Source organism: Carlito syrichta, unplaced genomic scaffold (assembly GCF_000164805.1).
Source record: "Carlito syrichta isolate Samal-C Ts95f unplaced genomic scaffold, Tarsius_syrichta-2.0.1 Scaffold303189, whole genome shotgun sequence".
Classification (NCBI taxonomy): Eukaryota; Metazoa; Chordata; class Mammalia; order Primates; family Tarsiidae; genus Carlito; species Carlito syrichta.
The window spans coordinates 413,391-434,133 of NW_007247285.1; the positions used below are offsets into that span (position 1 = coordinate 413,391).

General features: G+C 47.0%; 1 protein-coding gene across 3 annotated transcripts in view; it reads right to left on the reverse strand.

The window, feature by feature from the left end:
• Window positions 1–20,434, reverse strand: part of GLYR1 (glyoxylate reductase 1 homolog) — a 37,317-nt gene extending 16,883 nt beyond the window's left edge. For all 3 annotated transcript variants that reach the window (XM_008058033.2, XM_008058032.2, XM_008058031.2), the window contains exons 1-5: window positions 20,279–20,434; window positions 19,232–19,268; window positions 18,185–18,264; window positions 7,090–7,228; window positions 6,306–6,548 (exon numbers count right to left, since the gene is read on the reverse strand). In XM_008058033.2, coding sequence (XP_008056224.1) covers window positions 6,306–6,548; window positions 7,090–7,228; window positions 18,185–18,264; window positions 19,232–19,268; window positions 20,279–20,316 — 537 coding nt within the window. In that variant the 5' untranslated portion in view covers window positions 20,317–20,434. The remainder of the gene's footprint in view (window positions 1–6,305; window positions 6,549–7,089; window positions 7,229–18,184; window positions 18,265–19,231; window positions 19,269–20,278) is intronic.
• Window positions 20,435–20,743: the final 309 nt, after the last annotated feature.

A 20,743-nucleotide genomic window follows, 5' to 3' on the forward strand; every position in this document is an offset into this window, starting at 1 on the left:
GTTGGCCAAATGTGGTGGCTCACGCCTGGAACCTCATCACTATGGGAGGTCGAAGTGCGAAGATGGCTTGAAGTCAGGAGTTGAAGACCAGCCTGTGAACATAGCGAGAACTCATCTCTACTAAAATAAAATAAACAAAAACAAAGCAGTAGTGGGCTTATGAAGGAATCCACCATTTAGCTTCTAAGTCAAGAGTCCCCAAAGCCCAGGTTGCAGACTGCTATGGGTGCATGGCCTGTTAGGAACCGGGCTACACAGCAGGTGAGCAGAATGCTTCTTGTCAGTTCAGTGGAGGCAAAAGCTTCACATAGAAGTATGAACCCCATTATGAACTGCACATGCACGGGATCTAGGTTGCGCATTCCTTATGAGGATCTAATACCTGATGATCCCCCATCCACGGAAAAATTGTCTTTCACGAAACCGGTCCCTCCTTAGAACTGATGTCCTGACAAAGCCAGAATTAGACCCAGGGGTAGTCAGAACCTAAGATCCCTGAGCTCTCCTGAGACTGATGCCAGGAGAGATCTGGCAGATCCAGTAGCCCCTCCTTACCAGCGGCATGGTCCATGCTCTTCCTGGGGATAGGGTCACCTTTCCAGCTTTAAAACCAGTATGATGTTACCTTGTACTCTCTTTCCACTTACTCCCTGCCAGTCACAGTGGCCCTGACACACACTACCAAATGATTCCTCCTGAGTCCTCCCAGACTTGGAAAAGCCCAAACCATTCGGCAAGCCAAGGAACTTCCTGAGTCCTCTCTCCTCTTCTACACTGGCAATGACTGTGGCTTTACAACTGGGGATCTGTCCATCCCTTCTCACCATCCCTGCTACCAACACCCAAGTTCAGGCCACATCTCCTGTCACTTGGATAGTTGCCAAAACAATTCTCCCTGCTTCTGCTCACAGTCTGGTCTCTACACTGCAGTCGGAGTGATTGCTAAAAAGTTGAACCAGACCATGTCTCTTCCCTGTCTAGAGCTGGCACCCAATCTCATGCTGTTGATGCTAAAGCCTTGACTACCATGGCCTACAGGAGGGACCACCTGTTCCACAACTCCCCATGCCAACCTCCAACCTCCTGTCCCATTTTTCCCTCCCCTTCATTACTTTCCAGGCTCACCAGCACCCTGGCTGGCCCTCCACACTGTCTCCAAACACACCAACCACGTGCCCGCCTCAGTGTCTTTGCATTGCTGGCAACACTCTTCCAGCATTCATCTCCTTGGCTCACAGACTCACTCTAGGTCTCTGCTGAAATGTCACCTTCTCACAGAGGCTTTACCTGACTTCTTTCTGTATCCCTGTTAGGGTGCAATGCTGGTGTTGATTGCAATGACAGCAAACACTTTTTTTTTTGAGTTGGAGTCTCACTCCTTCGCCCAGGCTGGAGTGCAGTGGCACTCCATGATCACCCCAGTGTCAACCTTCTGGTTTCCAGCAATCCTTCTGCCTCAGCCTTCCGAGTAGCCAGAACTACAGACATGCACTACCATGCCCAGCTATTTTTAATTTTTATTGTAGAGACGAGGTCTTGCCAAGTTGCCTGGGCTGGTCTCGAACCTGCGGGCTCAGGCAACCCACTCACTTCGGCCTCTCAAAGTGCTAGGATTACAGGTTGAGTCACCAAGCCTGACCAGCAAACACTTTTATAGGGCTCACTGTGTGCTACAACACATCACTTTATTTTTATTTTTTTGAGTCAGAGCCTCACTCTGTTGCCCAGGCAGGAGTGCAATGGCACACTCATGGCCACCACAGCCTTGACCTGCTGGGCTCAAGTGATCCTTCTGCCTCAGCCTTCCAAGTAGCTGTGTCACCATGCCCAGATAATTTTTTTATTTACTGTAGAGATGAGGTCTTGCCAAGTTGCCCGTGCTGGTCTCAAATCCCTGGACTCAGGCAATCCTCACACCTCCCAAAGTGCTGGGATTACAGGCATGAGCCACTACACTTGGCTACACATCACTTTAAACACTATTTTATACATATGTTCTCATGTAATCCTCATCACCTCATGAAATAGAACTGTATCACTTCCACTTTACAGAAGAGGAAACTGAGGTACAGAGAGCTTAAGTGGCCTTGTCTAAGGTCCCAGAGCTAGTCACCGGTGAGGCAGATACAATTTAAACTCAAGGAATCTGGCTCCAGGATCTGTGCTATTAAAAGTATGTTTTAGGGAATCAAGAACTTTGCCAGTTTTGCCTACTCTATAAGCCATGCCAGGAACCTGTCTGACTCACAGTCAGGGTTCAAAATTTATTGAAGAAATGGGATTAGGTGTGGTGGCTCATGCCTGTAACTTCAAAGCTTTGGGCAGCCAAGGCATGAAGATTGCTTGAGGCTAGGAGTTCAAGAATAGCCTGAGCAACACAACAAGACCCCATCTCTATAAAAAATGTTAAAAAATTAGCTGGTTGTGGTGGCTCATGACTATAGCCCCAGCAACCTGGGAGGCTGAGGAGGGAGTATCCTTTGAGCCCAGGAATTTGAGGAGTAAGCCATGACTGCATCACTGCAGTCTAGCCTGAGCAATAGAGCAAGACCCTGTCTCTTAAAAAATGAAATTATTGAAAAAATTCTTCCAATAGGGGCCTTCTCTGACTTTTATGCTGCTTTCTGGCTAGACGTTTGGCCTATGGTGAGCTGCTCAATAAACACTTGTTGAATGCAGAGGTTTTTTTTTTTGGGGGGGGGAATAAAGGCCCAGGGCAGTGTTGTCCAAAATAAGTTTTTGTAATGACAGGTGTGTTCCGTATCTGCACTGATACAGCAGCCACTACTCACATGTCACCACGGAACACTCAACACAAGGACTATGTGACAGAGAAACTGAATTTTAATTTGTGTTTCACTTACATGGCCATCTGTGGTCAGGGCAGCACAGCTACTCCAGACAGTGTGGCCCTGGGGACTTGTCTAAGGCCACAGTGACAACGGGAGCAAGTGCAAGTTTGGAATTTCTGAAGTTACAGGCCTGACAGTGCTACTTCCCTTGGGGTGGTCTGTGCCCGAGCTAATTCCCAGAAGGAGGGTGGGAGCACACTGCTGGGCACAGCTCTCCTGGGGAAGTCTAAATGCAAATGTAACCTTCGCATGTCTGAGTGTAACTGACACCTTAGCCATCAAGGTCAGCCTTCCTGTTAATCCTCACAGGGCAGGAGATTAGGCACTGAGTGGCACTCATCTGGGCTCTACCATTATTAGCCTATGTGACTGCTCACTGCTTCTGACAGCCAGATGACGATGACTGTAGCAACACACACACACACACACACACCCTTAAGACTACAGGATGTATCAGACCCAAAATGCACCAAAATTCCAGAGCTCAATCACAGACTGCTGTGTAAAGATGCTGAGTTGAGCTGGCTCCATCCATCCCACACCACTGCTGATAAGTCCTTTCACTGCAGGCCAGGCACAAAGACCATGCAAAAAGGACACCCTGGAGCAGCAACAGCAGGTGGAGTGTCTAGACTGAACCCTGGCTAGACTGTGGCCATCCCTTGTCTGACTGCGCTTTGCTGTACTGTGCACACAGATGTGATTTCTGTTTTACAAAGGTAAAAGGAAGGTCTGTGAAGCCCTGTGTGGAGCAAGTCTATGGGTGCCATTTTCCCCAGCATGTGATCATTTTGGGTCTTTGTGTCGACATTTTTTAGCAATAAAATATTTTAAAATTAAGATATGTGCACTTTTTAAAAGACATAATGCTATTGTGCACACTTAATACACTATAGTATAAACTTTTATATGTACTAGGAAACCAAAAAAATGTGTGTGATTCACGTTACTGTGGTGGTCTGGAACAGAGCCTGTCATATCTCTGAGCCATGCTGCACTACCCCCCACATTAGAGACTTAGAGCCAAGAGCATGTGCTTTTCACTGGGTGCTTGTGGGACGAGTTCTTGGTAGTCAGTTCAGGCAATGGCCTCTGGGGTTCTTGCTGTACAACTGGCTACTGTGTGAAGCAGATGTAACACTGATCAAAGGCCTACTTCCTCGAAGTCACTGTCCTAAGTGCTCTGTCCATGTTACTCATTTAATTCCTACAACAAACCTATGAGGCACACGCTTTTAGTATTCTTAATGATCAGATGGGGAAATTGAGGCACAAGTCCTTTGGCAAAGTCACATAACTGTGATTCAAACTCAAGGCCTTCCTCCTACCCTGTCCTTTGTACTTGCCTCTATCAAAAAAAGAAGCTGTCTCTCCAGGGTAACACAGGGGCTGGAGAGGTTCACAGCTTAATACCAGGCCACATGAATCTGGAAAGCAGTATCAACCTGGCAGTCCAGGTTCCTTCTGGGTTCCAGGAAACATTCAAAAGCACATTACATGTCTTGTGGATAAAATGAGATCACACTCCCTGTACAGTTGTCTAGGCATTGCAGCTGGCACTTTGAATAAACTATATCTACCTTAGGGTCATAGTCACCCAGGGATGGCACCACTGCTGTAGCCTCGCCCATCTGCTCCCTCACCCTTAGTCCACCTACCAGCGAAAGGGAACTTCTTGAGCCCAGAGACCACACGTTGGCAACACACAGGATGTTCCTTTGGACCCATAAAGCATATGTGTGTGTTTTTTTCTTTTTTGAGTCGGGGTCTCGCTCTGTCACCTAGGAGGGTGGAGTGCATGATTGTTGCTCACTGTAACCTTGAACTCCTGGGCTCAAGTGATCCTTCTGCATCAACCTCCTAAACAGTTGAGACTACAGATGCAGGTCACCATGCTTAGCTAATTTTTTTATCTTTTTTTTGGTAGAGATGAGGTCTCACTATGTTGTCCAGGCTGATCTCGAACTCTGAAGCTCAAGTGATTCTCCTGCCTGGGCCTCTCAAAATGCTGTGATTACAGGTGCAAACCACCATACCAGGCCCATGAAGTATTTTTAAAATATGCATTAGGCACACTTAAAATGTGGACAGTCACAGAAAAACATGTGTTCCCAGCTTCTCTTGAGAAAAAACACAATCTGGCAGCAACCTCATGGACAGGGCATGCCGTTTCCAGACCCCCACCATAGCCCACCCTCTTGCTTTCAGCACCGAGGTCAGGCTGGGGCACCTTGTGCCCAAGCTGCTGTTGAACATGTCCAGCCAGTTGAACTTGCTTCCGTCACCCACCCCGTCCCGCTGGGGTCTGAATTTCCGAGCCTTGATCTGATGTCTAGTGTTTCATCATGGCCTCATCACCCAACTGTCTCCACCAGCCATCTGGCTTCTGTTTCCTTTATCCTGCTGCTGACAATCCTCCCCTGTGTTCCTAACAGACTACCCGCTTCATCTGGAGAGTCTTCTCTGAGGACTTCTAAGCTGCCACAGATCTCGTCAGCAAGGCGAGAGAGGCATCGTTTCTACTTTATTTGGGCTCTTCTGACTCCTTCCCACCCTGAGTGTGGCATTCTCTATGCAAAGCAGGCTGTGCCCTTCGCTCTTGTCCCTCTTCACTTTCTCGAGACAAACCCCAGTCCACCTCACGGATTCAAGTACCTCTTTACGCACTTGCCTCCCAAATCTACGTTTCCAGGCCTGAGGTTGCACTGAGCGCCCAGGCTGTCCAGGGCCTGCCTCAAACGAATTCTGAACGTGAATTCAGAACAGAACTGGTCCTCTCCCCATGAGTCAGCCATTTCCTGACTCCTGTTTTTAAGGTGATCGCCATTTCCCCTTGAAATCACCTTCCTTTCCCTCTCCTCATTCATTCTCTACAAAACCAGTTGCCAAATCTTAGGAACTCTGCCACTAAGGAGTCTCTCATGTATTTCCTTTCAATATTCTATCACCCCCTTAGGCATATACACCTGGGGTTAGCCCTCTAACTGGCTCCGAGCGTTTCTTCTCTGCACTGTTACTGGTGCAACCCTGACACCCAGCTCAAGCACTTTCATGGGCCCCACTGACTCTGGGACGGCACCACCTGCTTAGTGAATGCCAAGGCCCTCCACAATCCAGGGACAAGCTCCTCTATGTCTGTACTCTTCAGTCTTCCACCTGCACTGAGGATACCTGCGCCAACACTGGCCTTGTGTGGGCTGTGCCCTCCAGCTCTGGAATGGCTTCCCTTCTTCCTCACCGAGCCCTTCCCAGGGTCAGTCACTGACTTGGGCAGACTGCCCTCCTGCCCACTTCACACCTGTGCAGCCAACCGTGTCTCTCACCTGGTCTTTAGGGCAGCACTTAGCACAGGACTCTGCTCCTGCTCCTCGAGCGGAAGCATTCTGTAGAGATCAACTCTACCTTGTTCAAAAGGAAGTCACTAATCCCGGAAGCTGCAGAGATAGAACAAACCTTCTCATCCTTTGGGGGCCGACCCCGCTTCCGGGGACTTTGCTCTTGGGCTCTTTTCAGAGGGGATTTGGAGCCTCGCTCTGAAGAGCCTGAAGACACCCTCTTCTTTCCTTCTCCCATGTTCTTCTTCACCTTCCCTTCAGACAGGCTAAGTTTGCGCTTCTCATCACCTGAGTTTGGCCTACTTCTCTCCTCACTGGAATTACGCCGATTCTTGTCATCAGCAGAACTGTGGGATGATGTCTGAAAGTTTAATAATAATAATGATAACCACCACAACAGCTGCTGCCACTGCGCCATCACCACCACCACTCATGTGCTGCACACCAAGGCAGGCACTCTGTGTGTTGTCCTCACAATGATACTATGACACAGGTTCTGCTCTCTTCCCCACTGACATCTGGGGAAGCAGATTAAAAAAAAAATCCAGTCACTTGTCCAAGGTCCCAAAGCTAGGAGGTGGGATTTAACCCCGGCAGGATATGTACCCCAGAGTCTGTGCTCCTGATCTCTGTGCCATCAGAGGAGAAACAGCCTGTACTCAAAAGCTGAGCTACTTTCCTGGGTCCAAGAACCTTTCCTAAAAGCAACAACTTATTCCAGAAAGGTTAGCCACATGCTTGGAGTTTCAAGCTTATTGGCAAAATGTTGATGCCTTAGAAGTGAAGTAGCTCTCTCCATGGGCACTTCCTAAGAAGAGTGCTGGAGGTCTGGGAATCTGTTAGTTACTATGCAAAATATCCGGTCTGGTGTTGGGTACAAGGTGGAACTTGCAGTCTCTCACCTGGTCTTTCCCTTTGGCTCTCCTGAGGAACTCTTCGACAGCATCCACAGCCTGCTGGAATCGCTTCCCCTTGTTAATCTTTATCATTTCCTCTTTATGAGCATGATATGGCTTTAGCTGTTCCACTTTGATCCAGGCACTGGCAGAAAACAAACACAGAAAGGGTTGAGCCATCCTGCATATACCACAAGATGTCCACGATCTCATAGAGCACAATGAAAATGCCCATTGGCTTGAGTGGACTTTGCAACAGGCCGCACATTTTTCAAATCATGCTACTAACCATCTTAAACTCTTGAGCCTCAATTATATTTTCTTGAAATGAGCCCAGCAGATCCACCACCATCAGCACATTCCTTGTGTGAGATCACAGTGCTGCAGGCTACTTCCTTCCACTCTTGTTCCCGCCTTCAAGGCCCACCACATATACTCTGCCGCCTGCTCAGGGCAGAAGCAAGCTGGAAATCCTGTCCTATTCTACCGCACAGCACAAATGGCCTGTGGATACCTGGGAATCATGGCACCAGGAAGCATCATAAACTACGATAGAATCACTGCAAGGAAATGCTTGCTGTCTGTCAACAATTTGAGCCAGATTTGTCGCTGTTGATCAACTGAGAGTAATGGATGTTACCAGGGCTAAAGAAATGCAACATCTTCTAAAATGTGCTGCTCTTATGGATATTTGCAGCCACTGAGCCTATATTTGTTCATAAATGATGGTAACCATGGCTACAAAACCACACAAAACAAGGAACACACGGTTTGGAATGAGGGCAGCAGTCACAAAAGCAGGCCTTTAAAAATGAGATTCTAGCTGGGCACATAGTGGCTCATGCCTGTAATTCCAACACTTTGAGAAGCTGAGGCAGGAGGACTACTTGAACCTAGGAGTTTGAAACCAGCCTGGGCAACATGGCAAGACCTCATCTCTACAAAAAATTAAAAAATCAGCCAGGTGTGATAGCATGCACCTGTAATCCCGGCTACTAGGGAGGCTAAGGCAGAAGGATCACCTGAGCCCAGAAGGTTGAGGCTGCAGTGAGCCATGATTGTGCCACTGCACTCTAGCCTCCATGAAGTGTTTCCTGGGCGAGAGTGAGAACCTGACCCAAAAACAATAAAAAAAAAGAGATTCTTCTTGAGATCAAAGGCAGAAGAACATACGCATCTGATATTTAATTTTTAATTCCTACCGTCAGTGTGTAACACATGAAAGTGAAAAAAGCAGCCAGTCATCAATTCTGGAATATCTGGCTTACCATACTAACCTGAACAAACCTGCCACAGCTGGCTTTCTGTGGTCGCCCCAAATGACATTCAGCTTACTGAATCCAAGTACAAAAGAGAGAATTTTATAAGCATGAGAAGGTATCAGTTAATTTACACGTTTTACCTTGTGATACTCACAGGTTTCATGGTATTATCTTCAGAAAAAGTGGGTCAGGTTAAGGATACAGAAACCGGGCCACCTCACTAACTTAAGGTCATTTCCTTTCAAAAAAGCTAGAGGATAGTCCTAACAACAGCAAATGTGTGAATCTCTGTAAGTACAAATAATGCTACCAACCCATCACCAGCTACCCAAGCCTCAGTGCTGTGCTAATAGCTATGATGATATGTTGGTACAAACACGACAGCCCTGGGATCACCAGCCTACACATGGCAGGCAGCAAACCAGGACCAGGCACCTCACCTATGGCTAAATAAACAACGAACAGGGGTACAAGCTGGTCTCTGTAGCACAGAGCTCTAAGCAGAGGGGCTAAGCAGGCACCTTTCTAGTGACATGAGAGCCAATGAGTCCAACCTACAGGGAGGAAAAGTGGAATGGATTGCGAGCCCACATTTTCTGGCAAGTTCATCACTGAACTGATGTCCCGCCTCTGCGGGCCCCTAGAGGAATTCTAGGGACAGACCAGAGCAATCAGATGCAAAGCCAGACCTGGCCCCCAAGGCCAGCAGTATCAGGGATGAAGCTTAAGGAGGCACAACACTCAGGACTGGCTCCTCTGCCTTCTAGGGGCCTCAGGTCAGAAGCTGAGGAACACACAACTTCCTAATATGAGACCAGCGAGGTGGTTTTTGTGACCCTTGAGAATAGGACAACAGACCCCAAGGATAGCTAGCTGCGCCTACTCCATCCATCCACCGCCTCGGCCTCTCACAAGACCCAGTCAAGAGGGAATGGAAAGGTGAGGGCAACTTGCCAGGAGACTCACCCTCAAGATGGGAACCCGAGATACAAAATGAAATCTTCCTCCTTACAACCATCTTCAAAGCATTAAAATGGTTTGCTAAATGAGCTGACAGTACAAATAGGACTTTAAGAGGGTAAATGCAAGGAATGTTCGTCTATTTAAGAAATCAACTGATTGTTGGAGAAGCATCCTGTTACATCAGAAAAACAGTCAATAGAAAACCAGCTCACCACAGCCCTAGGAGGATTACTTCTGGAAAGCAAACAATCCTAAATTACGTTGGCCATCTGAGTAAAGTCTTTCTCTAAAGGCTATACTGCAAACCCTGTGTCTTCTTAAAGAGGGTGTGTTTTTCAGCCGGAGCTTCAATAATGCACCACTCTCCAATTCACTGAGGCATGTCAGCTGCCTGGCCCCACTGCTCAATAAATAATCACCAGGTAAACGACGCCTTTCAGGCTTGCTCAGGGGGCTGCTCTGCTGATCAGTGAGCTAAAAGGTGCTAGAATGCTCTGCTCCGTTCCTTAAGGCTTCAGCGTTTGTTTTGTTGTTGCTGCTGTTTTTTTTTAAACCCTTTGCACTTGGAGACATCTCACAGATCACCTACCAGCAACTCAACTGCACTTTTTTTTACAAAATAGTGAAAAACAAATCACTTCATATTAAATAGTACAATGCTGAAACCAATTATTTTATTGTAATGATATGTGGCTTATAATGGAATTGTGGACATTGAGGCACTTATGACAAAAAAATCAAAATTTTATATTTTCCTAACGTGTGATAACATGTGAAACAGTCACCAACTAGCACTGCAGGTTCATCGATACATGTTGTGCAATAGTAAATCGTTTGATGTCTTCTACCCGGTGTTTTTCTATTTGAGCAGACAATGTAGTCTCATTTTCTTCCTCCCATATTAATAATATGTAATTTATTGTCCAGTCTATTGTTTGAAGATGATGTGGAAGATCACACTTGTGATTCCTGAAAACCAATTCTCAACTGATAAATGAGATGCTTGACAAATTTCAACCGGGACATAGGTTTTTCAATGTTTTTGAAAGGACAACTTCAAGGAAACACACATTTTGGAAAAATTTGCACCTGCGTAAGTTTGTCTTATATAACCATCAGGAAACTCTTTATGCCCTCTGAGAGAGGACACTTCAGTGGTTTGTTAGATTTATGATGTCTCCACCGAGGCGACATCTGAGTGCAAAGGGTTAAGTGGCTGTTCTGTTTTGGTTCTTGATATATAAGTTCTAACTTGTGCATTTCATATCATCTTCCCAAGGCCTAAAGGGAGTAGTACCTTTTAAGCCCAATTTGCTGTGGGGTGGGAAGTCAGAAAGATCAAGCTTATTCAAGTTGTGTCTAAAGAATGAGGGGAGGCTTTGCTATTATGAACAAGGGAGTTAATTACACATTGTTTGTGGTAGTAAATGTCTGAAAACAAGCTAACTGGCAATCAGCGAGGTCATTTCAGAGAAAGAAAGTCCCGTAAGATATTTAGTTAAGTGGGGAAAAAAAAAAACCCACAAGATGGTAAGCAGTGGGTGTAGTATGCTACCACTTGTGCAAATATGAGGAGTAAAGAACATATAGACTAAGAAATTAGTCTAACTGGAGGTGAGGGACAAGGATGAATGGAACAGTCTCACTGTTTATAGCTTGATTTTTTTTTTAAACCACAAACATGTTCTATCATTTAAAAACAACGAATCTGCTGGGCGTGGGGGCTCATGCCTATAATCCCTGCACATTAGGAGGCTGAGACAGGAGGATGGTTTGAGACCAGCCTGGGGAAACATAGCAAGGCTTTATCTCTACCAAAAAAAAAAAAAAAAAAATTAGCCAGGCATAGAGGTGTGTGCCTGCAGTCCCAGCAACTTGGGAGGCTGAGGCCATGATTGTGCCACTGCACTCCAGTATGGGTGACAGCATAACAATGACTCAAAACAAAAAACAGCAACTATAAATCAATACTAAAGGCCACTGCCATTCCCAACACCCAGAGGGTTCCCCCCATGACTTCCTGGTTTGTAGGTTTGCTCTAATGGGTGGCTCTTGCCTGGCTACGAGTGTCACTGCACCTGTAACACAGCCGAGAGCAGCAAACTTACCCTGATACATGTCCTACAAATCTCTTCATCTGAAAATACAATACTGCCACTAAACCACTTTTGGATTACTCAACTCAGAATGAAATAAAAAACCAGCATTTCCAAAACCGTCCACACTTCTGATCTGTTTTCCCCTAAAACAAAAATCATACATGAAGAGATTATATTAAAGATTTCAGTCTAGGGACAAACCCTCAAACACCCTCACATATGTGTCTCAGTCTTTGCACAGACACAGTGACCTGGGATGAAGCCTTGAAGTCGGGAGGGGTGTGGGAGAAGGAGAGGAAAATGAATATACCCTAGCACAAAGTCCAAAGGTGAGAACAAAGATGGCGTCAAGAAACTTGGACTCCTTTCTCCATTTGGATTTGGTGAGTGGAACTTCGTAAACAATTTCTATATCTGCCTTTTTAAAAAGACTATCAAGAGAGGCTGAGGAGTATTGGGGTGTTATAGTTCCAAATCTAAGCTCTTCAGAAATAAAGGAATAAAAAAAAAAACCACAGAAAATAATGAAGAATTTCTCAGTTAAGTTCAAGTGTCTTATAGACGTCAACAAAGACTTGCAGATAAGATAAATTTAGAAGCTGGGTGCAGTGGCTCATGCCTATAATCCCAGCACTTTGGGAGGCCGAGGCAGGAGGATTGTTTGAGCCTACGGGTTCGAGACCAGTCCGCGCAACTTGGCAAGACCTCATCTCTACAATAAATCAAAAAAATTAGCTGGGCATGGTGGCATGTGCCTGTAGTTCCAGTTACTTGGAAGGCTGAGGCAGAAGGATCGCCTGACTCCAGCAGGGTTGAGACTGTGGCAGCTGGGAGTGTACCACTGCGCTCCAGCCTGGGTGACAGAGTGACACTCCAACACACACACACACAGCCTGGGTGACAGAGTGACACTCCAACACACACACATACACACACACACACACACACACACAGCCTGGGTGACAGAGTGACACTCCAACACACACACACACACACACACACACACACAGATAGATTTTCTAAAACTTGAAACATTCCCAAGTGTTAGATGAGGCTGTAAATGTGGCCGCCACTCTTTTGGGGTCCACTTCTATAATTCCATTGCATAACATTGGTTCCTGGGTCTACTATATCTGCCAGAGGGGGCCACCACAGGATAGGAGCTGCTGCGGCTGGGAGGAAGATTCACTCAGTGCTCTCTAGGAGAGCTATCGTCTAGCCCTTGCACAGGGACACTGCTGTCTCAGGCACTATCCACTAGGCTCCACTCTCCAACTAGGACAGTAGGCAGAGCAGGTCAGTCAGGTGCCAGGTTAAAAAAAAAGAGATGGGATGCTCACATGGTTCCAACCCACTATGCTTCTAATTATTGACCACAGTAGAGTTTTCTAGAACAGTGACTTTTAGTACTAATTCAGACACCTCATACCCGTCCAGGCCTGTCTCACCTTGGATGTGGCTTGATGTAAAAAGCACCTCAACATCTTATCACTTAAATCCGTAAACTGGTTGGGCACTGTGGCTCAGCCTGTAATTCCAGCACTTTGGTAGGACCAAAGGTGAGAGGACTGTCTGAGCCCGGGGTTCGAGACCAGCCTGGGCAACTTGGTGAGACCTCGTCTCTACAATAAATGAAAAAAATGAGCCGAGCGTGGTATTGCATGCCTGTAGTTCCAGTTACTTGGAAGGCTAAGATAGAAGGATCACCTAAGCCTAGCAGGTCGAGGCTGTGGTGACTATGAGCATGCGTGCCACTGTACTCCAGCTCGGGTGACAGAGAGAGACCCTAATTAAAAAAAAAAAAATCTGTAAACCCCGGTCTCTTGGTTTCTTCATCTAAAAAACTAAGAACCAGGACGACAACCTATCCACTTCCCGAAAGGGCAGCTGTGAGTCTCAGATGTGAAGACTGCTGTGGAAATGCTTAGGCTGCAATCTACCCATTGTGTGCCCATAGTATTCTCTGAACCAGTTGTTTTTGGTGGCTTCCAAGCAGCTGCAAACTAAATGAACACACCCTCCATTCCGCCAACCACAACCACTGGAAAAAGGTTTAAATCCTGTGCTGGCTGAGCTTGGTGGCTCAGGTTATAACCCCAACACTTTGGGAGGCTGAGGCGAGTGGATTGCCTGAGCCCATGAGTTCAAGACCAGCTCGGGCAACTTGGTGAGACCTTGTCTTTACAATAAACAAAAAATTAGCCAGGTGTGGTAGCACGTTCCTGTAGTTCTGGCTACTGGGAAACTGAGGTGGAAGGATCACCAGAGCCCAGCAGGTCGATGAGTGTGTGTGCCACTGCACTCCAGCCTGGGTGACGGAATGAGACTCCAAGTCAAAAAACAAAACAAAACTAAAACACTGTGATCTGTCTCTACTGATAGGCGCCCTCCACTGATCAGACCTATCTATGTGGTTGATACTTAATTTTTGGCTGTGGTCTCCTGGTGGGACCAGCACAGTTATGCTGAAGTTATTTTTCCCTTTGTATTTCCATGAAAATAGTTCTTAAAACAACCATAAAATTGTATCTTGGCCATTTGGCTCAAACAGCCAACTTCAGCCTTTTTAAGGACTTCTCTCATTAGGGAGGCCTGATTAGGAAGGTTTGCCCCTCTCGTCCTAACTGGGATGTCAACACAATTTGTTAGATGTTTTGGCAGAGGAAGGGGGAGAGAAAAAAAAAATCAGGTTTTTAAAAGACTGGAATCATCACATAACTTGTCATAAGGAGCTACCCTTTATTAAGGTCCCTGCTAATATTGAAAAAATTATAGTTATATATTTTTCCCTCAAGTAGCGTGTTAGTTTTGAAACTGATTATCTCTGATCAAATCCTGTATTCCTCAGAAAAACAGAAAAGCCCCACTGGGTCAAACCCTATGCCCCTAGGGTAGGGTCCAGCAACCAATGGAGTCCCCAACCCAGGATGTGCCAGCACCACACAGCTCTCACCCTGATGTCAAGAGTTAAAGGTGAGGCAGATCCTGGCTTAACCCACTTGAATACCTGTCTATGCCACCTCTTAAACATCTATTTCATATAGTGCTCCTTATGTTGTTCCCAGTCATACAACATGCCAATAACAGTGCCCCTCATTGAATTCCTTAGGGTCATTTACTGTTTTATAACTCTTCATCATGCTCCTTTTTTTTAATCTTTGCTTTTCCACATTAAAGAGTCCTGCTCTTTGGCCAGGCATGGCAGCTCACACCTGTAATCCCAGCATTTTGGGAGGAATGCTTGAGGCTAGGAGTTTGAAGACCAACCTGGGCAACATAGTGAGACCTCGTCTCTACAAAAAAATTAAAAAATTTAGCCCAGCACAGTGGCATGCGACTGTAATCCCATCTACTGAGGAGGTGGAGGCAGAAGGATGGCCAGGGTACAGGAGGACGAGGCTGTGGCAAGTCGTGATCATGCCACTGTATGCCAGCCTGACAGTGTGAGACTCCAACCAAAATAAATAAATAAAAAAAAAATAGCTTCCTCTCTGGTCTTACTCAGTTCTATCAGATCCCTTTGAAAGCATGAATTGAACTGCACATAGCATTCCTGATGAGGCATGGTGTGGTTTCACATACAGGTGGAATAACTCACGGTTTTGTGTGCAAAGCCTTTGGTAAACAGAGCATACCTGACACCCTTAGGAATCTCCAACTCTCAGATTCATTTCTTTTCAAACACACACACATACTCTCTTTCTCACCGTTTTCCTTACTTAAAGGCATCTGCTTTTCCTTGCTTTTTTCCTATCTTGCAACAGATACATACTCTGACCTAATGCTTGTTAACACCTGCCAAACCATACTTGATGTTACTTTCCATTATAATTATGAGGCGGGGGGGTACCATCCTATTTTGGGAGTACACAGAGGCTAAGAAAGATGAAACAGTGTGCCCTGATCAAAGAGGAAGCAGGAACCGGTATCTGAATGCAAATCAGGCCAGTAACCAATGCAGAGCCTGTGATTTGCTGCCACGGGCCAATGTGGAGATCTCACCTGTAGATAACAGAAAATACTAAAAGCATGTCTCTGTAGAGAAGTGCTGGAATCCTTACCCTTTGTTTCCTTTCTCTAAGTTAACTCCTTGCCCACAAAAAGATAACATGCTAGTCCCACAGTGACTTAATTTTTAAATAGGTTTTTTCAATGTGGAGCTCTATCAGAGGAGTTTCACTGTGCTGTGCCCTGATGTATGACCCTCCCAAGATTTTAGTCAGAAATCATGTCACCACTACCACAACCAACTACACCCTTAGGCTGGGCCCTGAAATTCACTCAACTTCAATTTTCTGTCCTATTTCTAGAGTTTTTTTTGTCTTTTTTGAGTCAAGAGCCTCATTCTGTCGCCCAGGCTGGAGTGCAGTGGCATGCTCACAGTCACCCCAGCATCAACCTGCTGGGCTCAGGTGATCCTTCTGCCTCAGTCTTCCAAGTAGCTGTAACTACAGGTGTGCACTACCACATCCGGCTAATTTTTTGATATATTATAGTGACGAGGTCTCACCAAGTTGCCCAGGCTGGTCTGAAACCCCTGGGCTCAGGCAATCCTCTCGTCTTGGCCTCCCAAAGTGCTGGGATTGCAGGCTTGAGCCACTGCACCTGTCCCTTCTAGCGCTTCTTATACACAGGGATCACAGTTTATTCTCTAGCCTTCCAGTATTAAAAAAATACTCCTGTCTGGGCGACAGAGTGAGACTACAACTCAAAAATATATATATATATTAGTTCCTTAGAAAGCGCTATATTATAAACAGGGTTCTTCACTTATTCAGGAGTTCGTACATTAAAGTGCTCCTCCTGGCTTAGTGTTTGCAAAGCATATCTATGTTCACAGATAGACCCAGCCCCCCATTCTCTATCACAGGCCAGGGTAGCAGTATTCCAAGGGAATCCCTAGCCTGGAGCTGTGAGAGCCAGCATTTCTGGAAGAGGGATTCTCTATAGAAGATTGTTCTGATGCAAGGGTTGATTGTGTGTCTACACTCTTGCATTGCTTGACACTGAGGGAACTCCCAGGAAAGTGATGTTGTGGTGCCCACCTTCCAGGTACTCAGTTAAGTGATAAGACAAACATTTCAGGTGGGTTATGTGCAGAATTAATGAATCAGGTAACTATTAAAGGATTCTAGAATAGGGAGAGGTCATTGGAGAACGAGAAGGCTGATGGAAGAGTTGGGCTTTGAATCCAGCTCTGGGGAATGAATAGACTTTGAATGGACAGGAACGATATGGGCATTCAAGGCAGTGGAAATGCTGTGAATACTGGTTTTCTGCTGAGAGTCTTGGAAAGGGAGAGGTTCCCTCCTGGGGGTTACTTGTGCTTGGGCATAAACAGAAGCAATATGGATGGCTAAATGAAGATTTGCACAAGTCTGCAACAAAAATGGGAACCCAGTCTCATTACAAGGACCTGAAGGCCATTGTTTCCTTACGATTTCTTTTTTTTTTTTGGAGTTGGAGTCTCACTCTGTCACCCAGACTGGAGTGCAGTGGCTGCTCCCAGCCACCGCAACCTCGACCTCCTGGGCTCCGGCGATCCTTCTGCCTCAGCCTTCCAAGTAGCTGGAACTACAGGCATGCGCCACCACGCCTGGCTGATTTTTTGATTTATTGTAGAGAGATGAGGTCTCGCTGCCCAGGCAGGTCTCGAACCCGCAGGTTCAGGCAATCCACTCACCTCAGCCTCCCAAGGCGCGGGATTACAGGCTGAGCCACCGAGCCCGGCTGGAACTAATATTTTAACCATTAGTATTAAGTTTACCAGAAAAGTCACAGACATTTTTTCAAACCAAAAACCACATTTTCCTGAAAGAATCATAAATAGAAATACACCCACTTAAAGACATCAAACCTAGGTAATCAACTTAATATAGGAATGAGATATAGGAACGAGAAAGCGAAACAATTCACTAGAAACTCAAGTTAACACACATTCTTCTCCTTAGTGCAACTTCTTACATAGCCTAACGTCAGGTAAAAGAATCTCAGATTAATGGTCCTGGTTTCCTCAACTTTAGGACAGACTGGTAACACAGCTTTTCTATTAAAATGTTAGAGCAAATCACCTAGTTTTACAAAAAGAACAGGATTAAACAATCACCTTTATCAAGATAAATAAAGTTTTCATTTTCACTGTATACCTCATAGGGGAATCATAACGTGTGGCATTAAAAGAGAATCTGCTAAAAGGACTGCCTGTAAAGAAATCGGTTTGAAATTGTCTCAATGGGATTATCATTTAGAAGGTAATGAGCCCTAATTCTGACCTGGCATTGTCATAGATCCCAGGACAGTTGCCCAGGACAAATGCTGAGAGAAGAGAAACCACACCTTCACTTAGGTATGAAGCCAACATGATATGCCATTCTTTTTTTATTTTGGAGTCTCACTCTGTTGCCCAGACTAGAGTGCAGTGGCTGCTCCCAGCCACCGCAGCCTCGGCCTGCTGGGCTCCGGCGATCCTTCCGCTTCAGCCTTCCAAGTAGCCGGAATTACAGGCATGCGCTATCATGCCTGGCTGATTTTTTGATTTATTGTAGAGATGCGGTCTTGCTGCCCAGGCGGGTCTAGAACCCGCAGGCTGGCTCAGGCAATCCACTCACCTCAGCCTCCCAAAGGATTACAGAAAGAGCCACCGAGCCCGGCAATATGTCATTCTTATATACTACAAGAAGATGAAACTAAGGATCCCCAGAATGTCCTCAAAGCAGCTCAGACTCAGGGTAACACCCAAACAAAGATAAAGTGAAACTCTTGGTGAGTACTACTCACTGATCCTCTGTTCCAAAAAATTTCACAAAGAAGCATTTCTTTCCACGCGGTTTCTTCAAGTCCTTCGGTGGATTAACAATCTGGAGGACAAAAGGGGGGAAAAAAAGGTTTGATGGCAACACAGTAGCCTGCTAGAAATTAATTTTCCATAGTTCTAAGTTGGTAAGAATAAGACAAAAGGATTATGTATAAAAAAGAACCCAAGGCCCAGTGCTTGTGCAAAACTGGCAGTTTTCAATGGAGATGTATAGAGATGTGCAGAGATTCTAGAAGTTCCCTATGTCCAACAACTAGCAGTATTTAGGAGACACAATATCCCTTTTACTGTAAGGGCCCTATTTTACAAGCAGTTAAAACCAAGATCAACAGTATTTCCTCCCCCAATGAGACCCTGTCATCACTGAAATGTAGAGGACACTCTTTGAAATGCTTCTTGTCAGGAAAAGTAGACACAGCAAACAGTGAAAATGAAGGACAACTGAGGCACAGAAAACACCATATTGCAATAAGACAGTCTAAAGACACTTCCTGGGCTCCTAGCAAGAATATAAAAACAGAACATTTGGAAAGCACTGATGGATCACCTCATGCAAAATCTGGAATGCCAACTTCTGCAAAGATGCACTGGAGCAGCACATATGGTAACATGGGAAGAAGATTTAAACTTAGTTGGGACAAAAATACTTTGGTTTTTCACTAACCTACATTTAGATTTCTCTCTTCCTGGAGAATTTATTTTCTTCTCCTTTTGTTAGAGTTAAGATTAAAGCTAAATTCAAATTATAATTGATTTCCGGGGTTTTAAAAAATACAAACTTCACAAACCTTCTCTGACTCAAGAAACAAGTGTTTACAGCAGACGAAATGATTTGGTTTAGACTGTGTTAGGTTTTCTAAAATAACTGATACTAGCGAAAAAAAATTCAAAGTGTTATGTGAATGGGCCCAGTTGAACACAATGCAAGAAAACTGAGGAGAAAGCATCTCACATCCCCCACCTCCTCAGACTCAACTCTGGACATCTTCCTTTGGTAGCAAGACACTCACCTTTCCCGGCCAGGGAGGATACCTGCCGAGTTTCCCCCTAGAGAAAACACAGAGAGTCAGCACTCAGCCTGGAAAAGCCAGTCCATCTCCTTCACCCACCCAATATGAAACTTATTTTCCTAAATCTGCGGGCACCACAAGAGTCAGAACAAAAGCTGGCAAATGGGAGTTCTTAATCTGGTTTCCACAGCTGGGCCCCAAACCCTTAGAAATGGAGTGCAAGACTGTATACGTATGTGCATAACGTATGTGCATTCTTCTGTTGACAAGAAACACAAAACAACAAAATGGCCAAGAGTCACTTGTCTAGCGCTTCCCAAGGAGCTTCCTCTGTAAACACAGACTTCCCTTAAGTCTGGTTTAATTCAACAGGGGACCTGTCCGGCTTTGACAAAGTGCTAATGGAAGGCTTCCTCTGGGTGGAGAAGCAAGCTACTCAGGTCGAGGGAGGCGGCGACAGTCAGTCTTGGTTCGGGCAGTTGTTTGGGACACAGAAGCCAACCACGAGAGGCACCCGAGCGGCACTGGTCACTGCCGGGCCATTGCTTGTAACGGAGAAGTACCCCCTCCGTTTCTTCACAGGACAGCGCCAGCAGTCCAGTTTCGACACCCCCAGTCGAGCCGCCCGCGCAGGTCGGTTCCATCCCAACGCAGGTTTGGACGCGCTAGCCCCGGCGAGAAGAACTCGCGGGTTCCCGGCGCTCCTGCTTCCCGGGAAGCCCCGGCGAGACCCCGGGAACGCGGGTCCGCGGAAGCCTGGCGGCACCAGGGGCTCTCTTCACGGGCGCCGCGGGCGTCTGGACCCCAAGTGCAGCCCTATCCCGGGCGGCCCGAGGGCTTAGAGCCCGTGCCCGCTGTAGCCACCCTCGGTCTCGGTCCCCCGGGGCTGCACTCCCCCTTCCGCCCGGCGTCGCTCGCAAGCGCCGGCGCCTCCTTTTCCCCTCTCTCCGCGGCCTGGAGCGTATAGAAAAGCTGCTCCGGGGCTGGCCCGCACCCAGGCGGGCAGCTCCCCGGCGCATCTCGGTTGGCCCGGCCGCCCGGACTCACCACACCAAGTCGCCGAGCCGCAGACTCACAGCCGCCATCTTACCACCCAACCAGCGCCGACGCACGGGCCGCCGGGAACCTCAGATCGCCCCGGCGCCGCCCATTGGAGTGGACCCGAACACGTGACGGGGGGCGGCTGTCACCGGCCACGCCGCTGTTCCGACGTCACCGCGCCCGCCGGAGCTCATTGGCTAGCCGAGCGGCACGTGACGCGGGCGCCGCGGTCTCAGCGCGCCGGAGCGCTCAGACTCCCGGCTCCTTCCCCTCCCTCCGGCTCGTGACAACGAAGCGCTCGCGGTCTGAGGCGGCGGCCAGGACGGCGACGGTGCGGGCGGCCGAGCGCGAGAGGGAGCCGGCCTTGCGGCCCGCCCCGCCCCCGGGCCTCGGACTCAGCTCCCCTCCCCCTCGGCGCTTCCGTTTCGGCCGTTAGTCCGGCGCGGGCCCCGGGGCCATCACCGAGCCCGA